General features: G+C 38.0%; 2 protein-coding genes across 5 annotated transcripts; one reads left to right on the top strand and one right to left on the bottom strand.

The window, feature by feature from the left end:
- The first annotated feature begins 14030 nt into the window (after positions 1–14030).
- On the top strand, positions 14031–22005 carry zc3h14 (zinc finger CCCH-type containing 14). 2 transcript variants are annotated; one of them, XM_086167545.1, is made up of 17 exons: positions 14031–14205; positions 14576–14618; positions 14696–14810; positions 14928–14968; positions 15399–15570; positions 15652–15973; positions 16106–16266; positions 16715–16812; positions 17339–17485; positions 17644–17721; positions 18650–18803; positions 18943–19145; positions 19241–19379; positions 19461–19600; positions 20603–20685; positions 20842–20948; positions 21192–22005. In XM_086167545.1, exons 1-17 carry the CDS (start codon positions 14170–14172, stop codon positions 21220–21222), a joined length of 2070 nt encoding a protein of 689 aa, XP_086023671.1. In that variant the 5' UTR covers positions 14031–14169; the 3' UTR covers positions 21223–22005. The 2 variants fall into 2 exon arrangements, with proteins under 2 accessions (XP_086023671.1, XP_086023672.1); XM_086167546.1 differs by having other exon boundaries at positions 18946–19145.
- eif2b2 (eukaryotic translation initiation factor 2B, subunit 2 beta) lies at positions 20797–26092 on the bottom strand. 3 transcript variants are annotated; one of them, XM_086167549.1, is made up of 9 exons: positions 25863–26092; positions 24860–24980; positions 24630–24781; positions 24387–24550; positions 24213–24308; positions 23997–24134; positions 23843–23909; positions 23288–23450; positions 20797–20922 (listed from the first exon to the last, which is right to left on the bottom strand). In XM_086167549.1, the coding sequence occupies exons 1-8, from the start codon at positions 26032–26034 to the stop codon at positions 23293–23295; spliced, it is 1068 nt and encodes a 355-aa protein (XP_086023675.1). In that variant the 5' UTR covers positions 26035–26092; the 3' UTR covers positions 20797–20922; positions 23288–23292. The 3 variants fall into 3 exon arrangements, with proteins under 3 accessions (XP_086023675.1, XP_086023674.1, XP_086023673.1); XM_086167548.1 differs by lacking the exon at positions 20797–20922 and adding an exon at positions 22663–22763; XM_086167547.1 differs by lacking the exon at positions 20797–20922 and having other exon boundaries at positions 23254–23450.
- Between the last annotated feature and the right edge of the window lie 331 nt (positions 26093–26423).

Genomic DNA, 26423 nt, shown 5'->3' on the forward strand with positions numbered 1-26423 from the left:
GCCGTGTTTGATGCTGAGGCAGGTTTAAGAAACACTGAAATATGAAGGGTGTTCATATTATGGGATAACTCCAGAGGCTTTGATTTCACTTTTCATTTGGTTCAACAACAAGATGACGAGATGCCAGAAAAGATTGCAAAATTCCAACGGACAGCTTGGAAGGAGGGTCGGTAAGGACTGTTTACCGTCATTAAAATCTTTGTCGGCTCAGAGACGAGGATTGTGTGCCTTCATACTTTGAGGACTTGCGATTTGCGATTAACGATATCCATTAGATCGAAGCTGACTCGACCTTTGTCTAAAATCACATTCCACAAATTTCTGATTTATTTATTTGCAGTCTGACAGAATCACTAACTAGGAAAAAATTGGACTGAGATAACCTTTTATGTTCGAAAGAGAAGTAGCCGTTCCGGTATTTATTTATGTCTGGATGACTAATAACATTACATTACATTACGGTACATTACAGTCATTTGGCAGACGCTTTAACCCAAAGTGACTTACAAAATCAAAACCATAATCAAAACCAAAAAATGTCCAGCTCCCAAATCTTCCATGTATTTGTTAATGCATCAAATACAGGCCAAGTTTTCTGTTAACTTTAAGAATCTGATCAGTCAGGAGTTGGACAGGGGATTACGATTTATAATAGTCCACCCCCTGCTGCGGTTATTGAATTAGAATAGTTGAAAATAGATAATTGTGAACAAAAAAAGGACTGCAGTCATTAGGTCCATGATTAGTGGTTGACATTCTTAATGACTATGTATCGTTTTAGACAGGGAAACACCCGTGTGACGGTAAAACGTCTGTTTAATGAGCAATAGCTGTTGTTGGCCACAGCCACGCCACCCAAGCCTGCAATACAACTCACTGTTCCCACTCAATTCTAGGTAAAAAAAAAAACAAAACAGAATTCATTGCACCCCAAACCACACCCACATAATTCCCAGCAACCCCCAAAATCACACAGAAAACAAGCATCAAAATATACCCCAACATTCGTGACTCGCTACAAGTACATTGGTAATGTAAAAAGGTATAAGTATAGTCAAGTATAATGGTTTTTGTTGTGGAATGAAATGTTTTTTTTATCCGATGAATTTTCAGTAGGTTAAATTATCAATAAAAATATGATGTCTAAAAAGAAATTAAGTTTAATAGCATCATTTGCAGCCATGAGCCCCTTCCATCTTTGTCTTGTTGAATCTTCTGTTTGATCAAAAAAGCTGAGAGCTCTCACACGGATACTGAATATCGGCAAACATTTGTGAGAACTTGTGTGTGCATGTGTGTGTGTATTGTGTGTGACACTGTCATGCTGGCGCTATGATGGTATGCACCTACTAGTCTACACATAGTCACTCTAAGATATATGTTGACAGAGAGGCATGGTGCCGCTAGCATATGCCCCTTAGACCGCAAAGACACATGAAGTTGCATACCACTGCATTTAAGAAAGTGAGACATAAAATACACATTACATGTAAAAGAACACATGATTAAGTCATGCGTATATCAGCGATTACAGATTAAACCACATTACATTTTCTTTTTTTTTTTTGATATACAGAAAAGCTCTTCTAGGTATTAAAGGGCACCAGGAGGCAACTAAAGGAGGTTAAACCCAAAGAAGGGCAAAGATGGACGACACCAAAAATTTTAAAGACCCCTGAGGTACCAGTAAGGTTAGAGGTTACAGGGAGACACCATTAGAAACAGCCATATAAGGAAAGATTATGCCAAATAAGAATACTTGCTGACTCCATTTTTTCCAAAGAAGATGAGATGTCCTTGGAAAAAATTATAAAACGGGCAAACCCAAGACATGTGAGATGTTTAGTAGATGTATCAAACCATATGTGGAAGAGCTTTATGATTTAAAAGGATCTGCAAACCAGTTCAAAAATCAGTGTGGTCCAGAACAGACTAGGGGTTTATGGCTCCAAGTATTTTTTTTAGATGAAACTTCACTATGTTGCTGTGAAGAAGCCCAGAGTCATATCTGGCTCTGACCTTCGCTTTTTTACACAACAGGATCTTCTGTTGTCACATCATTAATTTCCTCCTGTCACAGTATCACAAGAGTACCAGTAGTACTTTTATTTATTCCCTTTTGCAAGCTGTTCATCTATTCAAATTTCAATCCCTCTCAGGTTCTGTCCCTTATGTTTTAACAAGTCATTTTGTGGAATATTCATATAATGAAGGTCCACAACATTGGGTACAAGGAAATGTGATTTTGTTAACGGTGGCAATTTGCAGTTATAGAGCAGAGCTTATGAAACAGCTCTTCTTGCACACCAGCAGCTGGGGCCATCAATAAAATGCTCATATAACATTTTAATATTTTTATTTCTCTAATATCAATTTTCCTTTTTAGGTGAACCTATTAATATTCATGTTATATCTTGCTGCAGGATGCTGCCATGATGAGTTTAACTGTCAGTTCCGTAGTATTGCAATGTCATAGCAAATCAGCCTCTTTTTAGTAAATTTTGGATGAAGAACTGGCTTTCAGTAGTTCTCAAAGGAGAAGGAGCTGCTCTGCTACGAAGCCTGATCCAGCTGTGTAGTACTCCTGTTACTCACCTTCTGCTGTTAAATTTGTTTTCAAGAATATAAGTCTACATTCTAAAATTGGTTAACCAAAGCTGAAGTTAGAATTCCAAGTTGGATCAAATAAGAGAGCAGCTAACTAAAATTTGCCTTTTGGCGAGAGAAAAAGAAAGGAGTGGAATAACATATATTTTGCCAACATGATCAATACTATCAAAACACTTGAGCTTTTGTGTACAACATTACTGTGCTTCCTTTGGATTGTTCTGTGCTGTTTATTTTTTCTTCAACTGTGGGATAATATTCTACAAACAAAATACTACACCTGGATGGGGCTGTCCTGCACAAATGATTCCTTTATTTCGGGGGGATCTGGGGGAGGGGGGGCACATAATATCTGTTTTTATTTGAGAAGCCCAGTGTTTGGAGCTCTGCCAGCCAGCATGATATGTACACTTGTGATTGTCAGTGGGTATGTTTGCATTGCATGCACAGGCATGTTTTCTAGCCTGGCTGAGAACAAGGTCTGTAATTACCTGCTACTGTGTCAATGCAGGAGAGCGTTGTTTCCCTTAGCTGCTCCAATTCCCAAAGATCAGCTGGAAGCGTTTGTCATCATAAGGCTGGTGAAACACAACAATTGAGCAGCTCCTTTCTGTTATGGATGTGCCTTCTGAAAATGTCATATTAAACCCCTTATCTTTTACCGGTAGCAGAAGATTAATAATATGTGTATTTACACGTAAAAAAAATCCTCAACAGAGGTTATAACTAAATCATGCCTTTTGCAGATACTTGGTTAAGTGTAAATAAATGCCCTCAAAACAATTACATTATCACATTACTTCAAAAACAGTGAGGAAATCTCATTCAGCTGTAGCCAACTACTTAGCTGACAACTGTTATGACTACCCAGAATTGGAAGAAGCACCCTGCTGAGCCAGATCCTTTTCATATTGCAATTCATATTTGTTGATCCCAGCAGTCTTAGTATGTGAGACTAATCATCTTAGCCAGCACATTATTAGTTCCTCTTGTGAATCCAAACATCATCCAAACAGGTGACTCGGTCTGTCTGCACTGACACGCGACTTCTCCCACTGCTCCTTAAATTTGCTGAATATATTTCCTGGTGTTGTTTTTTTTTTTATCATCTTGAACCAGGGGGAGGATATCGAGTAACGAGGAAAAAGAACGTCATGATTGGCGTAAAACTCAAAATTACAAGTGCTTTATGATTTTGTCAATAGATTTGAAACAACACAACTCTGGTTGCGGTCCAAGATCTCTCAGCGCATGTTTGTTTGTATGCCTGTTTCCATTTAGAATAAGCAAAAAAATTAGTAGGTCAATTATGACATTGAGGCCTGTCAGTCAGTGTTTTTAAAAAAGAAAATATTCTGTCTTCAGTCTGCTCTGTTCTTCATCATTTAGCACCCCTAATCTTGAGGGGCCTGTGATAAGTCCAACTCTTCAGAGTCAGCTCTCCTGGTCGTCAGCTGTAGTGTGTCTGACAGCTTCATTCATGCAGTAACACCAGCAGTGAAGTCCACACAAAGGTAATTAATCTGGAAACCTAAAGCCGCTCCCCATTTTCAGCACACAAAATAGATAATTATAGCTACAGGCTGTGGGGCACGAGGGCAATGAAAGTGCTGACAGAAAGGCTTAAATGAGAGGCTCAAATATTCAAGGTTTTTTTTAATGCGTTATCCCCCAGAGTTTAATTCTGTTGCTTTGGGGAATAATTGTCACAGAATTAAATGAAAATTATCTACTGGAACTGTGGCTCTTGTGCCTCCACTGTAATTTATTTAAAAATGCAATTGTATGCGCTTATCCATTAAATTAATATTTGATTTAACCTTTACATATAGAAAAGTTTTGCAGGGTTGATGGTAGTTTGTTGTATGTTATTGATTGTATTGATAAATTATTATAGCCACAAAAAGGTAGTAGCACAGACCAGAACACCTTGAAAATCCCCACCATATCAAACATATTTTTCAATCCTTTGACTATGTAATCTTTGGTCAAATGAAAATCAGAAAACCTTAACATCTTGTAGTACAAATGTAATCAATCACTGCTGTTTAAAAACCCCACAGCATTGTCAATATGGGATGTTGCATTTTGGTAACACCTAAACACAATCACATTTATGTGGTGATAGAGGACATACTCAAAATGGGAAATCAAAAAAAAAGTTCTACTCTGACAGGAGGTAACATCAGGGCCAGTTCAACACGACAAATATTTTTTACTCCTATCATTTTGTATATATAAATAAGGGAAGCACATGGTTCATAATTTATGAATTAGAAAGAAATGAATGTCTAATGCTTAGAATTCAGCCATAATACAATGATTTACTGGTTCATTTTCTTAATGTTTGTGATTGGTAAAGCTGTCCAGAACATATCTAGGATAAGAGGATGTCAGCTGTAAATGTGATGTGATATGTGTTATTATTACTGACACTTTCACTGTTAGTACGGCAATAAAACAAACAATTATCCTACTGTTCAGTAAACTGCTTCATCTCAGTTAGCCAGTTTAAGAGGATTTATGTGTCCTCTCACCTCAAACATGCACACAGGTCTTTTTTTCAGAGAAGGTCAGTGATATCAAGGTAGACCTCCTGAATATTATTTGGAAGTTTGTAAATAAATGTCTATGTACGTTCACAATGGGTTGAACACTGATGCCCTGCTGGGCAAAATCCTTAATAAGTGTGAGTCAATGATTTCAGCTTTTTATCTATGTGCAAAACATTCTCCACAGAAAAAAATAATCAAGTGGGCTGCTGCAGAGTGATTAATTATCATCTCACAATTCATAAAAGAGATTTGTTTTATCCACACAAAATAGTTCTGCATGGGATCTCAATCTAACTGTGAAAATACTTTCTCCCTTGTTATTAGAAACAAGGCTTGACAAGGCTTCCTGTTACTACTGTAGTCAAGGCCACACAGCCATGAACCAGCTATTATCAATACTGTATGTATGTATGTATGCATGCATGTATGCATGTATGTATGTACCTATATATGTCTGTGTGTGTATATGTAAAGAGACAGACACAAAACAGATTTAAGCCACATCTATTCAGATTTGAGGACAGAGAATTAAACAACAGAAAATGAAATGTCACTACAATTTGCAGCAACCTTACAATCACTTTGTTTTAAAACTCTTTGAAACGAAGAAGCTCCACATATGTTGTCTATTCAAATGTAATAACACATTCGCAAACGCCAACCATCTGTAAATGCAATCAGCTGAGGTTGTTACATGGTACTGCAAGACATGCCAAGACGTGACAGCCCTTTAACAGGCCTCAGCTGAAAGAGTCTTGAGTAGCAGCAAACCTAACCTGCTGTTGCTCTGATTGAGACGAACACAAGCCCAATAATCTTGCACAAGTCATGCTTGTAGGCTTCGGGTCAAAGCCTGTCCCAGAGCAAAACACATGTGGAATGTTAATAGAGTTTTAGTGTGAGTGAGCATCTGGGTATTTTACACTATATTTCTATATCTCATACTGTACTTGTAGTGACTGTTGGTGCTTTCACGACAAATTTAAAATCAACTAATAAAGTATAGAAATGAGAAAACCCAAAGAAATGGCACGGATTGAAAGATTGAATTGATTGATATAACACGTTTGTAATTATTATAATTATTTTAAGAAATTAGACCTGTGTATAACACTATGCCAAAACAAACTATAATTCACCATTGATCACAGAGGTTTTGGAAAAACATCCAAATGAAAAAATATTTATACAATTTTAAAAGGCTACATTAGCATTAATCACAAACTACAGCGATTTCAAATATTTCCACTATTAAATGTATACTTAAAAATATTATGACTCTATCTGGAAACAAAACAACAACGCTAGTTGAAGTATATTTGTTGTTGTAAAGTGTCTAATAAAGGATGTGTGTGGTACTTTTATATGCTATGCAATGAATGATTTTTCTGTCAGATAATCTATTTTCTGATTTTACTTCCTGAGTTTTTGCAATGGCAGTTTGACTAGCGGAAAAGCAGTTCTGCTGTTTTGTTCCACAACTTTCCAATGAATTCAGATTAGTAGTTACATCTGAATGGCAGCTTTGTAAATATTGCATTAGACTTCCTACTTAATCTTTAATAAGCAAGAACCTTTGTTAAAAATCAGCCATATCTGTGCAAATTACTGCAATACTCATTTGATAGATAGTTTCATGTGATTCAGAAAATCCCCCTCCATGCTGATTCTAAAGAAAGCATGGCAGGATGGCTCATATCTTTGAGAGGCAAATAAAACAGTCTGTGTGGGTGGCTGGTATATTAAAAAAAAAGAAAAAAAATGTTTCTGACAACAACAATAAAATGTTCCACTCTCAAAAATGATGCTGCAATTTAAGGGTGCTCCACATAGGTGAAGTGTGACAACACAGCCTGCATGTTGTCAGTGATGACCATGTTGAGACTGCGTTCCAACACAGCATGGAGGTCACACAGATTCAAGTGCAGATGTGTTTACACAATTCTCTAAACGTGCTATATGATATAAAAACAAACCCTGTCCCGTTCTCTTACACAACATAAGATGGATTTCTATTCCAGCTGTGAACCTCTGACTCACCCAGACTTTCTGTTAGTGAAAAGCGGCAATGACCTGCTGAATGTCTCCTTTAAATCTCAGTGATCAGGCCATCTGTGAATCTTAATGGAGCTTCACTTCCTCAACAGACTAATGAGCAAAGTCTACACAGTGAAACAGTGAATAAGAAATCTGGGTTCCCATGTGGATGCGATTAGATCTTGTCCTCATTCAGCCTCTTCAGGTTTCTTGTCACACTACACAAAAAAAACTTCCAAAAAGAAATTCCAGATTACTGTTTGCCTTGTGAAAGGTAAGTAAGTAAGATAATTGTCAATTATTTCTATTTCCCTGAGAAGCAGATATAAATAAGGCAAAGTGCAGGAAAACTTGCCCTAACATTTGTAAGAGATTACCTGAAAAACACCAGAGAAATAGCCAAAAAGAAAAAAATAACCCTGCAAGAAATCAAGTTAAAAAGAAAAAAAAATGAAATCATTGGAATCAAAAAGGTGGTTTGGAATGGTGATTTTTTTTTTCCCCCAATCATTCAGCATCACCAAAAAATATAGAACAATAAGCTACTCTGTTCATCGTCATCAAAGTATTCAGTTTCTTGATTCTCTTAAGATAAATGTTTATGATTTGCAGGGCAAAACATTTATGAGTAAAACTCATTCACTTTTCATGAAACATAAACCTGAGGCCATTTTCATTCCATCAAAATTATTGTAATTGTTGAAAAGAATACCTTAAATTGTCAGTTTGCTCATTTTGCCAGCTGCTCAACTAACTTCGAGTATTGTTTTGACCGTGACCATGTCAGGACCCATTTCAATGCTGAAGCACAGATTAAATAATGATAGGATAACTACATTATGATGAATTTGCTTTATATGAGTGAATTTGTGCATAAAAGACAATCATCAGCTCTTACCTTTAAACCATAATCATTCAGGGAATAAGAATTTTGCAGCTTTTCAACAGGATGTGAACCCTGTACACCAGGCAAATGCTACACATATAATAACTCACTTGACACAAACTGGTTTGGATTGCAACATTCAGTGTTTATGAGGTGTTTCTGGATTGGCAGTAAACCAGTATTTCCACAACAGCTTCTCTGTCATCACCTTTGTGTAACAATTTGTGTTTCTGCAAAAAATTTGAGAAGCTGTTCAACTGCGGTTGAATGGTTACAATGGAGTCCTTCCTCTTCGAGTCCGTTGCATGTTGCATTTATTTTGTGTTTGCAGTATGAATGTGAAAACGACACCCAGCTGCAGCAGCTTCATTCATGAAGGTGTCATCTTGTCCAGGAAAAGCTATATTGGGTTTCTTGCTATTGTCGGAGCAGGTGCAAAGAATTACTTTGACGCATTTCTTTACCCTCTCTCTGGCCTCAAGTCACAATCCTGACTTATCCAAACTGTAACATGACACAGCACGCATCTGACTTTCCCTGATGGTGGACGGTGGTTGAGATTCACCGAGCATCTGGGTTGGAATGAGGCAAATGGTCCCAGAGGTAGCTATCATCACCACACTTTATGTGGCTGATATTTTTGAGAACTTTATCTGCTGACACACAGTCAATGTTACTTATTTTGTGGGGAAAATTGAGGAAGTGGTCACCACAGATACTGTGTGTGTGTGTGTGTGTGTGTGTGTGTGTGTGTGTGTGTGTGTGTGTGTGTGTGTGTGTGTGTGTGTGTGTGTGTCCGTGCGTGTGCGTGTGTGTGCATGTGTGGCGGGTGTCCACCAATACAAGGATAGAAAAATATCTATGCAAATGTGATTGCAACAGAATTAAATAACATGTATTTAACACTGACATACATTTGGCACAGAAACATTTCAAGTACTAAAGCATGAAAAACATTACCAGTTATTCTGACAATTTAAATCAAGTGACAAGATTCTGGATGACTTATTCTCATTGCATCGAATTATTGAATATTTAAAAAGTGAACGGCGCAGTAAAACTGCTCAGTCAGCAATTTTCGGCGATAGACATTTGTGCTAAACGCCCATAAATGTTAACACTAAAACATAATGAATCTGAAACAATGTTAACCATCAGATATATAATAATTGAAAATTTTGCAAAGTCATGTTTTCTTTACTTTACTTTACTGCCCCACAGCCCGTAACTCTACTTTTATATCAGGATGATGAATAGTACCAGTCCTGGACAGAGAAGCTCTCTTGCAACAAAAGCTTCTGTTTTTGTCTGCCAGCAATCTGTGCATGTTAGTGTGCATGTATTTTTCCCCTTGTGAAAGAGTAGTGTATTACACGGTACTGAAACAGTTGTTTCATACCACTGACCTACATTAAAACATAATAGTTTTGTAGGTTGCTAGTATTAGCTGGACAGTAAGTGAGTTAATCATTACAAATTAGGTCACTCAGCCAATCGACCAAAGCCTCTAGCTGCAGAGATTCTCCTTTTGGATGCGGGAATGAGGTTTACTTTACGCTGTTGTGCATCACTTTTCTTGTTTTTATAGTCCCTTAATACTGGAACAAAACCCTCTAATACCACATAACATCTGGCCTCTGTCTGCAGCTGGAAAGGGTCAGCATTCACTCCACTGTCCAATTATTCCACAGGACTCATTGGTATATATCAAAGTGACTAGAGGAGACTGTTGTGAGGTTGCACAAGATTGTATACTCAAGCTTAGGACAAGAAATGAAAGTGGAATCAGTACCAAAGACCTAACACCTTTATTTAACAAGAGCAAATAAATAAAACCAGCACATCGATAGATGACCTAAATAAAATAAGGTTTCTAGGCTTTTCCTTGGGAGGACGGGGGTGGACAAAGATCCAAAAGCCAATGTGAGACATGACCAGGAGAACAATATAGAGCTCGACTGCTCTGTTTACTAACAACCCCCCCCCCCCATCCCTCCCCCAAAAAAGGACAAAAACAGAGGGCGCAAAAGACCAGGGGGAATCATTTTGAAAAATATATAAAATATAAAACAAATACCGGTCCATTTGTGGAAGCCTTAAAATAAGGCTTTTGTAAACTAGCATTACAATTGAAACACACAGAGAACGGCGCAAAGAGCGAGGTACAGTCAATATATGCATTCAATGTTGTTTTGCATTATTAAATAAACGCAGCCGTGTGGTAAATTAACTGAATTCACCAAATAGGTGTGTGTATCTAAGGACTGTTGGAAGGTGCAGAATTTGGATGAATAAACTGAAAACCCCAGAGCAGGTCAAAACCAGGTGGAACCTCATAGTCAAGTTTTAGAGAAAGTCCATCATTCAATGACTTGTTGCATGTCGTGCAAGGTGTTGGAGAGTACATTTTCCTGAGGCATTGGAAGCCATGTACAAGTGCACAGCCTACAGCTGATTGCATTGGAAATGCAAGCCAGCATGAAAACGAGGGACCAAAGACTATATATATCTTAAATGTTTATTAAATCTAAATGTTTACATTTTTGTATGCATTTTTCTATTTTGGTTCAGATGATACTTTTCTGTGTATTTTAAGAGAGCAGAACGACATGCTAGTGGAAACCTGAAGTGTGACCGGGAAGGAAAGCCTTATTCGTCTTCATTGTTCAGGGAAATGCAGGACTTCTGCATTGTCTGTGTAGCCTAAGCATTGTGACAACATCTATTAGCAGAGGTAAATCATATATTGTACCCTTAGATACAACTAGTTAAGACTGTGACATGATCATGTAAATTTCCATCTAAATTCAGAAATCCAATGTTTCATGTGCTTTAAGCAAATCATTACCTGTTGGTTTTATACTGGAGTCATACACAAATATGTTGCAATCGGTGTCCTGTTCTTTAATACCATCTAACCTGTATTTTATCCTGAGAAAACGGGAAGGACATGATGACCTATCATCATCGAGCTATATTCATTATCTTGCAGTTTCAACTAAAGTTTATCAGGGTGGTTGTTGGCCATTTTAATGACAATGGGAAGTTCCATAGAGGTAAGATCCAACAAGAGGCCGGTTTTAAAACTAATGGTTGTTGGGGATTTCATTGTCGCAGTGATCATTTATATTGTGTGCGTATCATTGTATTAGATTTCCACAAAAAACAAGAGGAGGATAATGGTTATTTCACACAACCGTTAGAAAGTAGAAACTTACTTAATTCACATTAATAACAGTCCTCACATCAGCTGTGAGTTAGCAGTGCTAAAACTGTAATGGACTGTATGGTTATATAATTCTAAATTGTACCAAGCACATAATAAGCATCATATGATCTATTAAAAACTGCATATTGACACATATTGGTAAGTATCATTGATGATGAGATGTATTCATGATGGACATACACTAAGCTAGGTACATATCTGACATTCATCTGACTGTAATCATACTTGATTTTATTTATCTATTAATCTGCTTTCTTCAATATTGTATGTTTTTATTATTGTTTTAGTACTTTTACTACATCTTACTTGGTTTGTATCATCAGACCAATTCAAAATTTTGATTTGTTCTTGTGACTATATAAAAAGTGTAAGCATAATGTGTTCTTGAGAGGAACACATACATAGGAACACATAGGTTAGTCAGCACTATTGCAAACTCAATTTCAGACAGTTTTATACATCATTTTCATTCCCCAGTGACATAACTCAAGAACCCCCTCTCTAACTCACTAAACTTTGAGGTGGACTCATTAGATTTTTTGGCCAGTTTGAACAGCCCAAATATGAAGATAAAATCATAAGAACTGTAAGTTGCTTTAAGTCACGTCAAAGATTGACCATACTGATCTCAATTCACTGACACTTTTACTCTTCCCGATCCAGATGAGAAGTGCTGACAGACAGAGCCAGCTGACACACAGACAACAGTTCAACAAAACAAAAATTTTCATTCAAATATTGAGAAAGCTCCACAGACACAGCAAAATTGCCCCCTCCAGGTAGATTTAATTTTCTCCAAAACAATTGTTAACAACGATGTGTAAGATTTGTTGAAAAAAATTAGTGAAATAAATGAGGTGCAACATGACATGTCATAATATTTGTGAACAAAGACAAAGCTGGTGTTTCATGCACATAGCAGAATTTGTGCATCAGCTTTGATTTTCACAGACAGTATGAACAAAGCAGACGCAGAAATGTAGCAGACTGTACGAGACGCTTGTCTAGACGGAGAGCAAGATCCTTCCCGTCATTGTTGGTTGGCATTGAAGTGTTGCAAAACAGGATATAATCTCTGAAGGAAAATACACAGTTATTAGCATTAGAAAGTCAATCAAAAATAGTAAAATTTTAGCAATCAAACATTTTATTTATTTGTTTTTTTTCCCAAGGGCAGATAATGAACAACACAGTCTGAATTGGACAACAGATTTGGGCTTGGTCATATTTAGTTAGTGGAGTTGCTATTCACCTCCCCACCTTTCAAGCTGTACTTGCTTCCCTTTACTACTTGGTCACAATGACTGATAAACTGATACCCCTGTTTGGTAAGCTTTGCATTTCCCCTGTCTTCACAGATATCTGTGCATGCACAATTTCAATGATTTGTCACTCAAGTCTGATTTAGGTTGCTGTGCGATTGAGAAGGTTATCAGTTAAACTCAACGACCTCCCTCTTCAAAGGGCTTGTCTTGTAGGAACTACAAGATGGTCTCTGACGCCACCTTGTGTAAAAATGGTTCAAGTATAAAGCTTGAAAATGTTCCAACGGTCTCCAAAATCAAAAGTCCAAATTTTTTACTCGTCATAAATACATTTTTAAAAAGTGTCCTCATCCTGGAGATAAACCACTTTAATCTCTTTAAGAGATAACCTCTTTAAAAATGCCTAGTAACCATTGCTTCAAAGTCAAGATGCATGGATGTCGTAAATTGTTTTGCTTCTTATCTTAAATCATACTTTTAATTAAAAGTGTGGCATTTTTTCTATTTGAACACAAAAGGGGGCAAATCCATATTTTTTAATCATTATAGTTAAGCAATATTCTCCTGTCTGGCCAACCAAAAATTCAGGAAAAAACAGAAAGAGAGCACACTTCATATGTTAGGGATGTAAGATTGGTTACCACCTCTCTTCGGTTTTGATTTAGCAGTTTAGGGATTCAACCATAACGTTTATGCAAAATACAAGACACACCTGTTTAATCGGTCTTTTCTGTGGAGTTTAATAGAATACGGATTTATCTCAGTAGTACAAGAAGTTCAATCTTCTAAATGGTGGCTTTTTTGTTTTATTATTTTTTGTTCTTTGTTTATATTCTTAAAAATATTCTGTTTTACTAAAATTTAGCCTTTGTTGTGTTTTTGTTTTTTGTTTTTGTTTGTTTGCTTGCTTGTTTGCTTGTTTTCATTTCAAGCATGTGTTCATTAAGCCCCTTATGTTTTTTAATTAACCCGTGTGCACAGTTATCATGATCAAATTTCAGCTCTACCATTTATCAATTGCTTACTAAATACCAAATACTAAATAACTATCTCAGGCAAGCATTAGTTTGATACTAATACATATATGTTCTTTTTATTACTAAAATTACCATAAAAATGCATAATGATTTATAACATTAATATAATCTAAATGTAACATTTCTAAAAAAAATATTCAATGACCTGTAGGTCTTCCATATTTCTAATAATTACATCACAAAGCCTGACGTGGACCTGGTTAATACATACATATGTATGTTTATAAATTACAACCTTTAAAAAAAATGTGCAGCCCCCATTCGTGATCATATTACACAATACAGTATAACATCATATTTTCTCATTCCCTTACAAAATTATTTGAGCAGTAATAATTACTTTACAAAATTTGATTTATGTGTTTGTGTACACAATATGATCTTTTTTTATGAGCGTTAAAAAGTGGCTGTTTTTTTTTTCCTTATCCATTTTGACTCTTTTCGGCTACCATGGCTGATCACATGGTCTTGTGTCACGCCAGTTAGCCGCGGAACGGTGCATTGCAGAATATATAGTTCTAACTTGTTCGCTTGTAGGAAAAAAGCAAAAGGCATGGAAATCGGGACAGAGATCAGCAAGAAAATAAGAGTGAGCTATGATTTGGATATTTTATCTCGTATTGACTGAATTCGAACAGATTGATGTGACCGTAAACGAGATGCTAACAGTTAGCATGGCAGCGGAAATTGTCGTCGCCGAGCATAACGTTAACTAGGGTACACTTTTCAGATAACAAGGCCGAAAACGAGTTTGCCAGTAATATGTTTATATGGGGTAACGAGTTAGTTACTGTACGGCCACGAGTGTTTTCCTTTTAAAGGCTGTTGTTGTCAAAATTCATTGAAAGTTTGCTCGAGGAGAACTAATGCGCCCGTATCGCTAGCATACCGTTCATCATCTAATGATAATGGAACTACATTGTTTGACTTATTATCACCGTTCTTGTGGTCCTTTGCAGGCTGCCATTAAGGGCAAGCTCCAAGAACTTGGTGCATACATAGGTAAGTGCATTAATTCCCGAAGTGAATTTTCACACAAGTAGACCATTAGATTGCCTGACAAATAACTTGTGTCGCAGATGAGGAACTGCCGGACTACATCATGGTAATGGTGGCAAACAGGAAAACCTCTCAGCAGATGGCTGATGATCTCTCCCTCTTTCTTGGAAACAACACCATTAAGTTTACAGCCTGGTATGTTAAAATGAAGAAGTTCTTACCTCCACAAAACCCCAAAAGATACTAAATATGACTATCAAAGGCTACTCTTCTGTTTTCTTCACATTACATGATTTTGTTTTTTCACTTAAGGTTGCATGGTGTTCTTGAGAAGTTGAGATCGGTTGCAGTTGGTAAGTCAATATGTCACTCAACACATTTTGTAAGTTTGAGTCCAATATAGGCTTTGCACAGTTGTGCCAAACAAATTATTTTTCAAATTTTCATGTAAATTCCCTCATAAAATGTGAGAAAAAAAGGATCAGCAATTCATTCTTTATTGTTCAATCAAGTATCTACACCTCTGTGTTCCAAATTATATAAATATGCTGGTCTCGAAACTTTGGTTGTCTTCGGCTTCATGTCAGACATAATTCGCAAGCAACACTTGATCAGACACATCACATAGCCATAACTGAGGGGGTATGGCCTTGTGGAACATTCGCCATTTCGAGGAATTTAACAATTTAACCACAAGTTGTACACATTTCATGTTCTGTATAAGGTTCAAAGTAATACTTATTGAAGTAGTATTTATGTGCAATTGTATTACTTCTCTCCTAGAGCCAGCATCTCTTAGACATGAGCTGCAGTCTGACAGCAGTTCCTCAACTTTGAAGACCCGACTGACTGTAACTGACAACAACAGAGCTGAAGAGTTGAAGGCTTTCACAGTATCTAGCTCACGGTCCGACAGGAATGAGACACGTGTATCCAGCTCTGCCCATGACAGCAGGTAAAAAATCAAGAATTCTTTCAGTTACATCGCCCATGTTCCTAACTATTTAAGTAATAACATTTTCTTGGTTCGTATCAGGAGGGGATCCACAGAAAAGAGTTCCTCTCGGCTAACGTCCGCTGTCAAGCCACTAGTAGAGCTGCTCCCCTCAGAGGCAATTATTGATATCAAACCAGAGATGTATGATGACTTCATTGTTGAAGACCCTGTAGAAATCGGTACCAACACTGGACGTTCACGTGGTGCAACAAGTAGACCTTCAGCTCAACTCTACAGGCACAGTCAGAGCAAGTTCCAGTCAGTTAGCTCTGCGGGCATGTTTCGACCTTCAGAAGGATCATCTCACGCCAGGCAACAAGATGGCAGAGGCAGTCATACCTACATGAGTGGGTCCAGCAAGGTATTGTTGTGTTTTTAAATAAAGACACCTGATATATAATGAAGGACACTAGGTGGCCCATGGAAGGTCTCTTTTAAATATCATATCTTAATGATCTACACCCAAAATTGCATAAACATGTGTGTTTAACAGGATGATTTGTCACGGAAGCGCAAGGCGCCAGTTGCAAGTTCAGTGGTGCGAGTGAGCCGGGCAGCAGATGAGGACAGTGATGATGTAGAGGAGGACAATACAAGCTATGGAGGAAGAGGCCCCTCCAGCAGAGTGTCTTTACCTAGCAAACAAGAACGCAAGTCAGTAAACACATTATCACTGCATTTCAGTTGTTGTTGTTAAAACCCCGAATTATTGACCTTCCCCTTGTCACTTGTCCTTCAAGTTCTCCGGAAGTCAAAAGTGAACTCCAGGAGATCATCTTCTCTCCTGTTAATTGGTATATAAAGGTCCCTGGAAATTTAACTTTTGTGTACTTAGTGCTTGACATTAAGGTTTTCCATTGTTCACAAGCACACCCTGAGCACAGGCCAGTGTCATTGAAAAATGTTAAAGAAAACTTAATTATCTTTTTCTACTACTTCTTGTTCTCTATCTCCTGCTCCCTTCAGGGGTCACCATGGTGAATCAGCCTCCTCCATTTAACCCTATTCTCTATACCGTCTTCTCTCATACTGACTAACATTATGTCCTCAAAATACCCAATTTTTCTATGGGTTAATAATATTCCTATTCCAATCTTTTCAGACCCTCCCTCCCCCCAGCCAAGCAAGCTAATAGGAATCTGATTCTGAAGGCCATCTCTGAGGCCCAAGACTCAATCACCAGAACCACAGCCTTCCCAAGTATGCTTTCTACTTTTACACATCAAAATGATACACTTGTAGTTTGATTCTGTAAATCTATACAATTGTTATATATTCATCAGAATTTGAATTCCCAACTATTCATGTGCTGTCATTTTTATATTTCTACTTCTGTGACCTTTTTGGTAATTCGAGGGGCTGGTCTGTCTACTCTTGACAATCCACACAAAACATGCAGGCTTACTTTTTGTAACCCCTGTCGTGTAAAATGGGATTTAGAGGAACTCGTTAAATTTAGGGGCAAAGCTATCTGAATTTTTATGCCAGTCGATGTATAAATGGAAACCCTTAAACATTTTATTGTGTGGCTATTTAACTGTGTTATATTTTACCAGTATTTATTGCATGCTTTCTTCACTTCATCTAAGCTGTCTAAATGATGTTTGTGGATGCTGCTAGAACTGTGAATTTCCCCTCAGGGATGAATAAAGTACCTCCCTAAAACCTGCATTGTATATGCACTTGTCGTTTCCGTGCCACTGACATAATTTTGCCTCCCACACAGTCCCAGTGAGGCAGACCGTCCCTGTGGCTCCTCGCACCCGCTTTGCTAGCAGTGAGGAGATGACTGCAGCCATTCAGCTGGTTCAGGATCACCTCCACAGCCTGAGCCCCCGGGAGCAGGCCTATCGCTCTGCAAAGCTACCTCCAGGTATAAATTAATTTCCAGCCACTTTTTCATTTGTTCAATTAAATGTTCCTTTTTGCATTGGTGATTTTTATTTGTGAAGATGATGTATTCTAAAGACTAGTTCCATCAGATATTAGAACACCATCAATGATTATGTCATTACCTTGTGCCCCCATCAGCTTCAGCAAGATCTATAGCTACACGTCTTCAGTTGGACTTGCCAGAGCGTAGTGAAGGACAAGAAAAGAGCGATTATGGTAAGGGGTTGTTTTAGATTAATATAATTCAATTTAAAAGCCTCTATTTAAATTTTTCCATAAATCACAATATTTGGATCAGTAAAGGGTAATACTTTTAGATATTCAACATAATCTTCATTATCTCCACAATAATTAGAAGTTCCTTGGTTACACCCTTAAGTTGTGTCTCTTAAGTGTCTTTAAGCAGTATCTGTGCAGGTTAAGAAAATATATGAATCAAAAAGAGTTGTGAAAAAAATATAACGAGAATATTGCCAGACAGTGACGTTGTTTGAAAGGAACCAGTAAAATGTTGATATGCCCACACGCCTTTTCTCTACTCCAGAACTATTTTCAGAACTGTTCACACCAAGTCACAATCGAGTCTTATCAAATTTGTATTCTGTTACTACTCTGACTAAAGTTTCTCTGTGATACTATCAAATGTGGTTTACAAGTAGTGTTGTGCTAATGGTAAATTTATATTCATAAAATCTTTTCATTGGCAAAATGTTACACAAACCTTAAAGCATATAGTCTTACCTTTTTACAACCCTACCTGAGGGAGAAGAAAAAATAAAATACATAGTTTTTGCAAACATACCCTTTGGATGATATTGGAAAAAAAAATTGGAGACTCCGTCCTTGAAGCATATCAAATAGTATATTTCTATAGAAACTAAATGTATCTCTACAGACTTCATCAATAACACAAAACCATTGACATAAACCTCATTTTAATCCAAGCTTTGTAAGGCCCCTCTATCACATTGGGCCTTTGGCACTGAGTCATAATCACCCACCACTGTGACACCACAGATGAAGTCACTCAAAGATGTTAGTTTATATCCATGTTTCCTTGTACTGCTGTGGAGTAAAATCTCAACTTATGAATGAAATCATTAACTGCGGGAAACTAAATGCTCTGTTTGTGTGACGCGACCAGCTGTGGAGGTTGCTGCCAACAGTGACGACAAGTCTTACGATACTCGCTCCTTCATAATGAGTCAACCAAAGTTGGAAGAATCTGACACCGGAAACCAACCACCTCAGCATAAAGGGGGAGTTCGATCTGCTGTGCCACGCACCATCCAGACCAGGTCCGCAGATCCTCAGAAATATCATGAGAGGAGGCTGCTCTCAGTGCCTTCAATTCATGAATAACAGCTGCTGTTTTGGTTCCTATTTGCTTTTCTACATATTTTAATTTTGTCCTCTCCACCATCACATTTCTTCCAGTAGTAAAGAGAGGGACAACAGCCCCAAGTTCATTGTGACATTAGATGGGGTCCCGAGTCCACTAGGAAACTTCATAGAAGGTGACATGGAACTTGATGATGTGAGACCACCCTCAAAGCTAAGTGAGGGCAGTGTCCACCTCAGCAGGGAGCCCAAAGTTAGTGTCCTTCACAGACTCCAGGGAGGTGTGGCCTCATCAGAAGGTACCAGATGTTATCTGAAAAGTCACTATAACAATTAGAGATTATTTTAATGGTCAAAGACTTATTGTGATCCATCTTCATTCTGTTCTTGACAGAGGATACAATGAATAGTGAGATGGCAGAGGACAACACTGTCCCTCGGAAGAGACCAAAGGTTATGGAGCGCTGCAAGTTCTGGCCCGTCTGTAAGAGTGGAGACGAGTGTCCCTACCATCATCCAACAACTCAGTGCAAGTGGGTAGACTAATAAGTGAAGTGTGGAAAGGCACAGTAAAGTTACTTTGGGTTATTCACAGTTATTTTTTGTCCCCACAGAACTTTTCCCAAGTGCAAGTTTGGGGATAAATGCCTTTTCGTTCATCCCAACTGCAAATATGATGCCAGGTGTACCAAGGCAGACTGCCCCTTCACTCATGTCAGCCGCAGAAGCACAGTTGCTCCCCCACCCAAGCCAGGTACAACGATTTCTTTGGTGATCCACTTGGCAAAGACGCTACATCAGCAAACCTCTAACATCGCCTCACATGCCAGAGCGTGAAGGCCTTTATTTGAACATAGCCTTCAGACTTTAGTAAAGGATTCACTAGTGCAAAGTTTTCTGTAGTAGTTGGCGATTCATTTTTTATTTATGTATTTATTTTTTTTGTTATTAGTATTTTATTTTTATTTATTTATTTGTTTGTTTGTTTGTTTATTTATTTTCGCTGCAACTCTTAAGAGAAATGCTGACTTTAAGAGTGTGGATTTTTATTGATGAAAGGCTTATCTTGTTTTTTATACAAAAGCCAATAATTTATGATTTTCTTTTGCAATTTTAGGATAACAATCAATAATTTTCAGGAGTTTTCCGCAGTTGCGTTTCCAAGACACTTTCATTTGCTTTTGAAATGCTACTGTTTGCCTGTTTTATAGAAGTTAAAGGCTTAATTTTGTATACTTCACTGATGATAATTTTTTCTCTTTTTTTATGAATGCTGTCAGTCTAAGGGCCTCAGCACACCAGTGTATTAGCATCGTGATGCAGATTTCTGGCAGTGTGAGAAAACTGACTTCCTCAGCTCAGTAGCCCAGGATTCTGGAGTTGAAAAGTAGCTGAGGAATTCTTAAAGTTATAGATTCTAAACTGCAGAGAAAAAATGATTTTTGGTATTGCTATATGTAGAAAATTCCACTTTTTACCTATCACTAAGCTTGTCACTGCAGCTGTATTTCTAACAGTCTACAGGTGTCAGGGCCTCAAAAGCAGTGTTATGAGGTTAAATCAATTCTGTTTTCATTCAGTCACAAACACGAACCAATAATGAGCGCACTGTTGCTGTGACCTCACATCCCCCCTTTTTTTCCAGGAAGAAACACTTACATGAAAAAAATGCACGACGCGCATATCTCTGTAAACCTAATTTTGCTTGTTTTTTTTTTGTTGTTTTTTTTAATTTGCTTTACATGTCTGTTCACAGTGGCACCTGCAGTCCAAACCACAAACGTGTGCCGCTTCTTCCCTGATTGCAAAAAGATGGATTGCCCTTTTTTCCACCCCAAGGTAAACATTTGGGATATGTTTAGTACCTTTATAATAATGGGATTTTGAGTTTGTGCGCAATATAGTTAACAGTAAGGTTATACAATAGCATAAACCTTAATTCCCCTTCAAGCACATGATCAAGTTAAGATGACATTTCTTTATCTATTTCCACAGCCATGTCGTTTTGCAGGACAATGTAAACGCAGCGGATGTACATTTTACCACCCAACCTCATCTGTGCCTCCAAGACACGCCCTGAAGTGGACAAAAACACAGAACAGGTAAAAATGAACAACAGGTGAAACCATGTGAAAATGACTCATTAAAAAGAGGTCCCATTGATCATTGTAAGAGAATGAGGAATGAGGAAATTAGATGCTATAGCTGAAATGCACAATCTCCTCTGAAATTAGCAAGAGCATTAATTTCATTGACGTGGAATTTAAATCACATTATTGTCTAAGAAGTATATTTAAAGTATGTTCCTGATCTAGTAACATACTAATGTATTGCTTTTTTCTCAGTCACACAGCCAATGAAGTTCAGGGCTTCTGAAGAAAAAGACTGCTGCAAAACTACATAAGATATTTCCCCTTTGTGGATTTTCATTTCTTAGTTGTTTGATTTTCCTGTATGTAAATCAGTCATGTGGAGCAATTTTTAAGAGTTTTTTTTGTAAAATGGCAAGTGTTCCTGGTGTAGTTAGAACATTAAAAGATTTTCTCTTCTTTCTCATGTTCTCTGCAATGTTTCTCAACAGGGTGTTCAATATCTGTCATGTTATTGGCCTTTTGTAAAGTAACATTTACTGAGTTTTCATTTAATATCAAAGTTGCTTTCATTCGCTAATTGACATCTTCATACATACATACATAATCAGTTTATATATACACTTGGGTTTCTGTTTATTAATATTGCAAAATAGCCCTTGGTATATTTTGCTCCCCCAAAATGTGAAGGCTAAGTAAATTGAGTGCTTTTGTGTGGTAAAATTGAATATGTTTATTTATACAAGCTTGGTGAATATACTGTAATTGCTATGTATTTAATTTTAACCCAATACCTCTGGATATGGGCTATGAGCATGTTTCTCTTTTTAGTAATTAGATAATGTAAAGCAGTGTTCTTCTTTCAAACTTTTTAAGAGAGATGGTATTTTTGCTAAGTATAGGGTCGGCTAATACACAGGTAAAGCTGTTTTATCTATCTGTATTTAATGAACTCTGTTTTGGATATGAAAAATGTATTCTGCAAAACCAGGAAGTGATCCAACTGTGAACTCAGCAAAACACAAAAGGTTAGTTTCATTGAACATTTCAATAAAGGAAAGATGGCACGGTATCATTGTGATCAACTGAAAGTAATGAGATTTCAGTAACGAGGCTACTTTAAAATGTTAAAGCGTGAGTTGTTTTTTCCTTCTACTGGTAATTTCGAACAGATTTTGCAAGTTAGCTTTCTGGTCTTCTAAGTGAAGAGTGGTATTTTTCTTTCAAAAAAAAAGATTTGGAGGAACATTTCAGATTTCAAGCGGTTTGTTTATGGCTTAAGTGACAAGACAATTACTCAAGTGATCTTGTTACAGATGTTTAGTTTTTGAATTATTTTTACAGTAGTGATAAATATGTTCTAAAAAGAATTTATATAAACATACATGATGTAAGAATTTTTAACAAAGCTGGACCCCCCCTAATATGGAAGATATGGAAGGTATTTCCATTTTTAGTATTTGTAAAAGATATATTTTCCCAGGAGAGCTTCAAAAAAAGGTATCATTTTGCCACTAAGGGCAATTATTTTACCCCAGAATTATTTTTTTTAATTGTATGTTGTGACTTAGGCACTTTCTTAATTATGGATAATGAATAACCTCTGAATTTGAATTTGTGTCTGTCTATAAAGAGACATTATATTGTATAACTGACCTATCCATACAGAGGATGCATACTAGAAACATATCAAGAGTTAAACAATTTTTTCAGCAAATTTGGTCTCAGCCTCCAGGTGACTTGGATTCCTCATGCACTCACACGCTCATGGGGGTTTTGACAGACAACAGCAGCTTTCCAACAGCACCAATCCCCAAATTGTCTGACCTGCAGTTGGAAAGTTAGATGTAAACAAGGGTTAGCCCTAAGTCTGGAGTTAGGCTTAAGGCTCTGGCTAATGTGGGCTTTCCATTGGTACTGGTACCAAGTTTGTGCTCTATTAACTGGATGATCAACACTAATTTCGAAGCATTTAACTAAAAAGGAAAATAAATGGTCATAAGGGTTTCCGTTGACGTCATTATAGATGCTGACATTTTCCTGAAACTAATTCCAATTTTTTGGTAATTTCTTGTGTTTCAAATTTTTAGAAATATTTATAAATATGTGTAATTGGTTAGTGATAAAGTTATATCTTCTTTCAGGATCTAGTTTAAAGATTCACCATCTTGAGCACCAGGAAACCGCAATTGTTAGAATCTCCAAAAACCATTTAGGATGATTCATCACTGAGTTTCTATCAGCCTTCTATTGTTTTTGTTTTTGTTTTTTTGAGGTCAAATACTTTCCAGCCACCCCAAAACAAACAGAAACAGCATTGGTTCTTTGCATTTAATTTATCTGTTAATTACACTGTTCAAACTTCATGATCTTCTGGGTGGTACAGTTCGCTCATCAATCGGTAGATGTAGGACGGCGCGTGTCCTCCGATGTTGGAGATGAAGAGCGTGATGAGCTCAGGTGGGACGTAGTCAAACACTGGGCAGTGTACGTTCACCTTGGACAGGATCTCACCTGGGATGAAGATGGAGCATTGTCAAAATGTTCTCATGTTATTAGTGCACAAGTTTATCATTCAGGATTTGAATAGCCAAACACTTTAACAAAGTAGTAGAGTATACATTGATAGATTTGATTAAAATTATTCAGTAAACACCTGATCAATATCATGGCCTTGTCAGTAAGAAAACAGCTGAAATATAGCGATAAAGGTGCCTCAAAGGTAAGCAAGTGACCAAATATATCTTCACATTGTGGAAACCAATGTTTACATCTTTCTCACTGGTTTCCACCAAGCTCATAATTTATGAAACAATTCAAAACAGCAATTAAGCCATAAATAACCATTATTGTTCTCTCACAAAACATTCAAATACATTCATTATCTATCAAAGACAGTTACTCACCTTCAGTGAAAGGCAGTACCTCATGGGGAGAGACAAACTTGTGGAAGGTATCTTCTTCATTTGGAAACTAAAGACACAAAGGACACTGGTGGTCATCTGCTGTCAGCAGTGATAACAATTATTAAATTGTGTCCCCTCGCCTATTTCTTCATACCTGTGGTGAGAGCTTGAACATCGGAGCACAAACAATGAGTGGCGTGGAGTGATGCTTAGCGGCAAGAGCAAGTGTGTGTGTTCCGTTGACGGCCCTTAGCCCTCCATTCGCTAGAACAGTCTGAGTGCTGATGATAACCTGGAAAAAGATGGTCACATTGTTTCCCGCCAGGATAACCTCAAAGGGATGCTTAAAAGCCATCAGTCGGTTAAGTACCTTATTAACGCGAGACATGATGGCGAATATGGCAGCATCTGCAATCACAGTCGTTTCAATGCCAGCTTCAGAGAGATTGGTCGCCATTTTGTGTCCCTGGTGGAAATACGTTGAGAATTTAAATGACCTAATAAAACATACTTTTTGCATTTTGTGAGAAGCTACTTGAACTACCTGGCAGAAGGGAGCACACTCAGCTACGATGACGTGGAACTTGCGTTTGGATGCGGCATCTTTAAGGAAAGCCTCTACGGTGCGAGAGCGGCCAATTGTCATGATGACCTCATTGGAGTGAATGTGCTCCAGGGCCTGCATGGTGATGTTTTCAGTGGTCCCCTCTAAAATAAAATAGGTTAGGTAGATTTTGAATGTTATAAAATGAAAGTTTCATGATCAACTGCCGTTAAGAGACAATACCGAGCTCTGTCAGCAGCTCGTTGATGGCCTCGATGACGTTGGCTTTAAGAGAAGCAAAGTGCTGTCTGAAGTTCTCCTCGCTAAGCCCTCCAGATGTCAGCAGCTTGTGGAGGGATTCCTGCTGATCCGTTTCTTCGCTGCTGCCTCGGGATCTGCAGGAAATTTGCATTATTCAAAGTCAGAGAGCTTAGGTTTGGAAAATCATAGGTGTACCACACTGAAAAATCCACCTGGCATATTCCTCCCTGATGATCTTCAGCACCCGCCGGATCATGTTGCCTACAGTGGTTTCTGAGGGCTGAGCTGCTACCATCCTCTTCCCTTCCTTTCGGATAATTTCCATAAGATCACCTGTGTAACATTCAAGATTTTACTACTAACAATGGCAAGGAAATGAACTTCATGTTGTCTGGCAGGCTTAATTTTCCTTTCTGTTTGCATGGGGAGAGTAATGCGAATTTTGGAAGCATAGACACAACTTTGGTGGGGCTCCCATTTTACTTACGTCCATCAGTCGACAGAGGCTAATATTATCCGTTGCAGTGAAAGGTGACATGGAAGATTTTAAATTTGTATGATCTCCTCCCCATCCTGTTGATATGGCTTACATTTGTTTGCATTGTTTACAGTTCTCTGCACTGTTTACATCTGGCTGCAACAGTATGCTTATTATGTATTTGTCGCTGCCTATCTGCCTTCACTGTGGACAGCAAAATAAAAACTTCACTATAAAAGAAAACACGTTGCAAGACTGTATAGATGACAATTAATACAGTGATTCTTGAATCTCCTACAAGTCTTTAACCCTCATATTATGTTAAGGGTCAATTTGACCCATTGGGTCAATGGGTGAAATGGGTCAAATTGACCCTTAACATAATGAGGGTTAAAAAGAGATAGTCAAGTCCACACAGCGTATCGTGTCTGTGGAGGTTCTCAGTCATCCAGTAATGGTCAATTCTGGTCAAAATCTTCCAATCATAGTAACTGGTCTTCATTTTCTTCCCTTGAAGACGTTTCACCTCATCCGAGAGGCTTCCTCAGCCCAGTCCAGCTGCTACGATCAAAAGATTTTGACCAGAAGCGTATCTTTTCCTTTCTGTTAGATTGTAAGTTGTTTAGAGAGTGATGCATTGCCCACTTTCTTATAATGTATTATTTAGGGCCAAAAAGATATAAGAGGTGGAAAGGAAATAAACAAATAAACATAAATAAAAGGGAGAGGGGAAAGACCTGCGCTGCTCCAGCGAGCCTGGGCTGTGATCCGGCGGAGCAGATAGGTGGTCTCCCGGGCCGTCTCCGCCGAGCCCCGCAGCGGCCCCGTCCCGCTGCCACCGCGCTTCAGGTCGGATAGAAACGCCTCGATCCTCTCCGTCAGGTCCGTCTCCTTGTCTGCCCCCGGCATTGTTGACCTAGTACTATCTCTGTCACAGTGAAGAAGACCACACTGAAGTGTTTTTTTTTTTCTTTTAAACCGGAAGTGTTTTTCGAGCACTTCCGGGTCAGCAGACGTCACCTGTCTAGCAGACGCGTGGACTCCTGTCACTTTTCCGCGACCATCGTCTCCACGTCTTCGAAAAGATACATTTTCTCTATTAGACGATGAGCAAAACATAGCCCTAATCCTCCCAAGTAGAAATCACGAGGGTATGTAATGCACTGCCCGAGAGTTTATATTTCCCACCAAAACCATACTGACACACTCAACGAAACAACCTCGTCTGCCCTCGCTATCAAACCAGGTAACTTTAATTCTGTGTAGAAAATGCAGTAAGCCCTTTGTTCGAAAGTGAT

The sequence above is a fragment of the Fistularia commersonii genome, chromosome 20 (genome assembly GCF_037954325.1).
Source record: "Fistularia commersonii isolate RoL2024-O1a breed Wild chromosome 20, RoL_Fcom_v1.0, whole genome shotgun sequence".
Taxonomy (NCBI): Eukaryota; Metazoa; Chordata; class Actinopteri; order Syngnathiformes; family Fistulariidae; genus Fistularia; species Fistularia commersonii.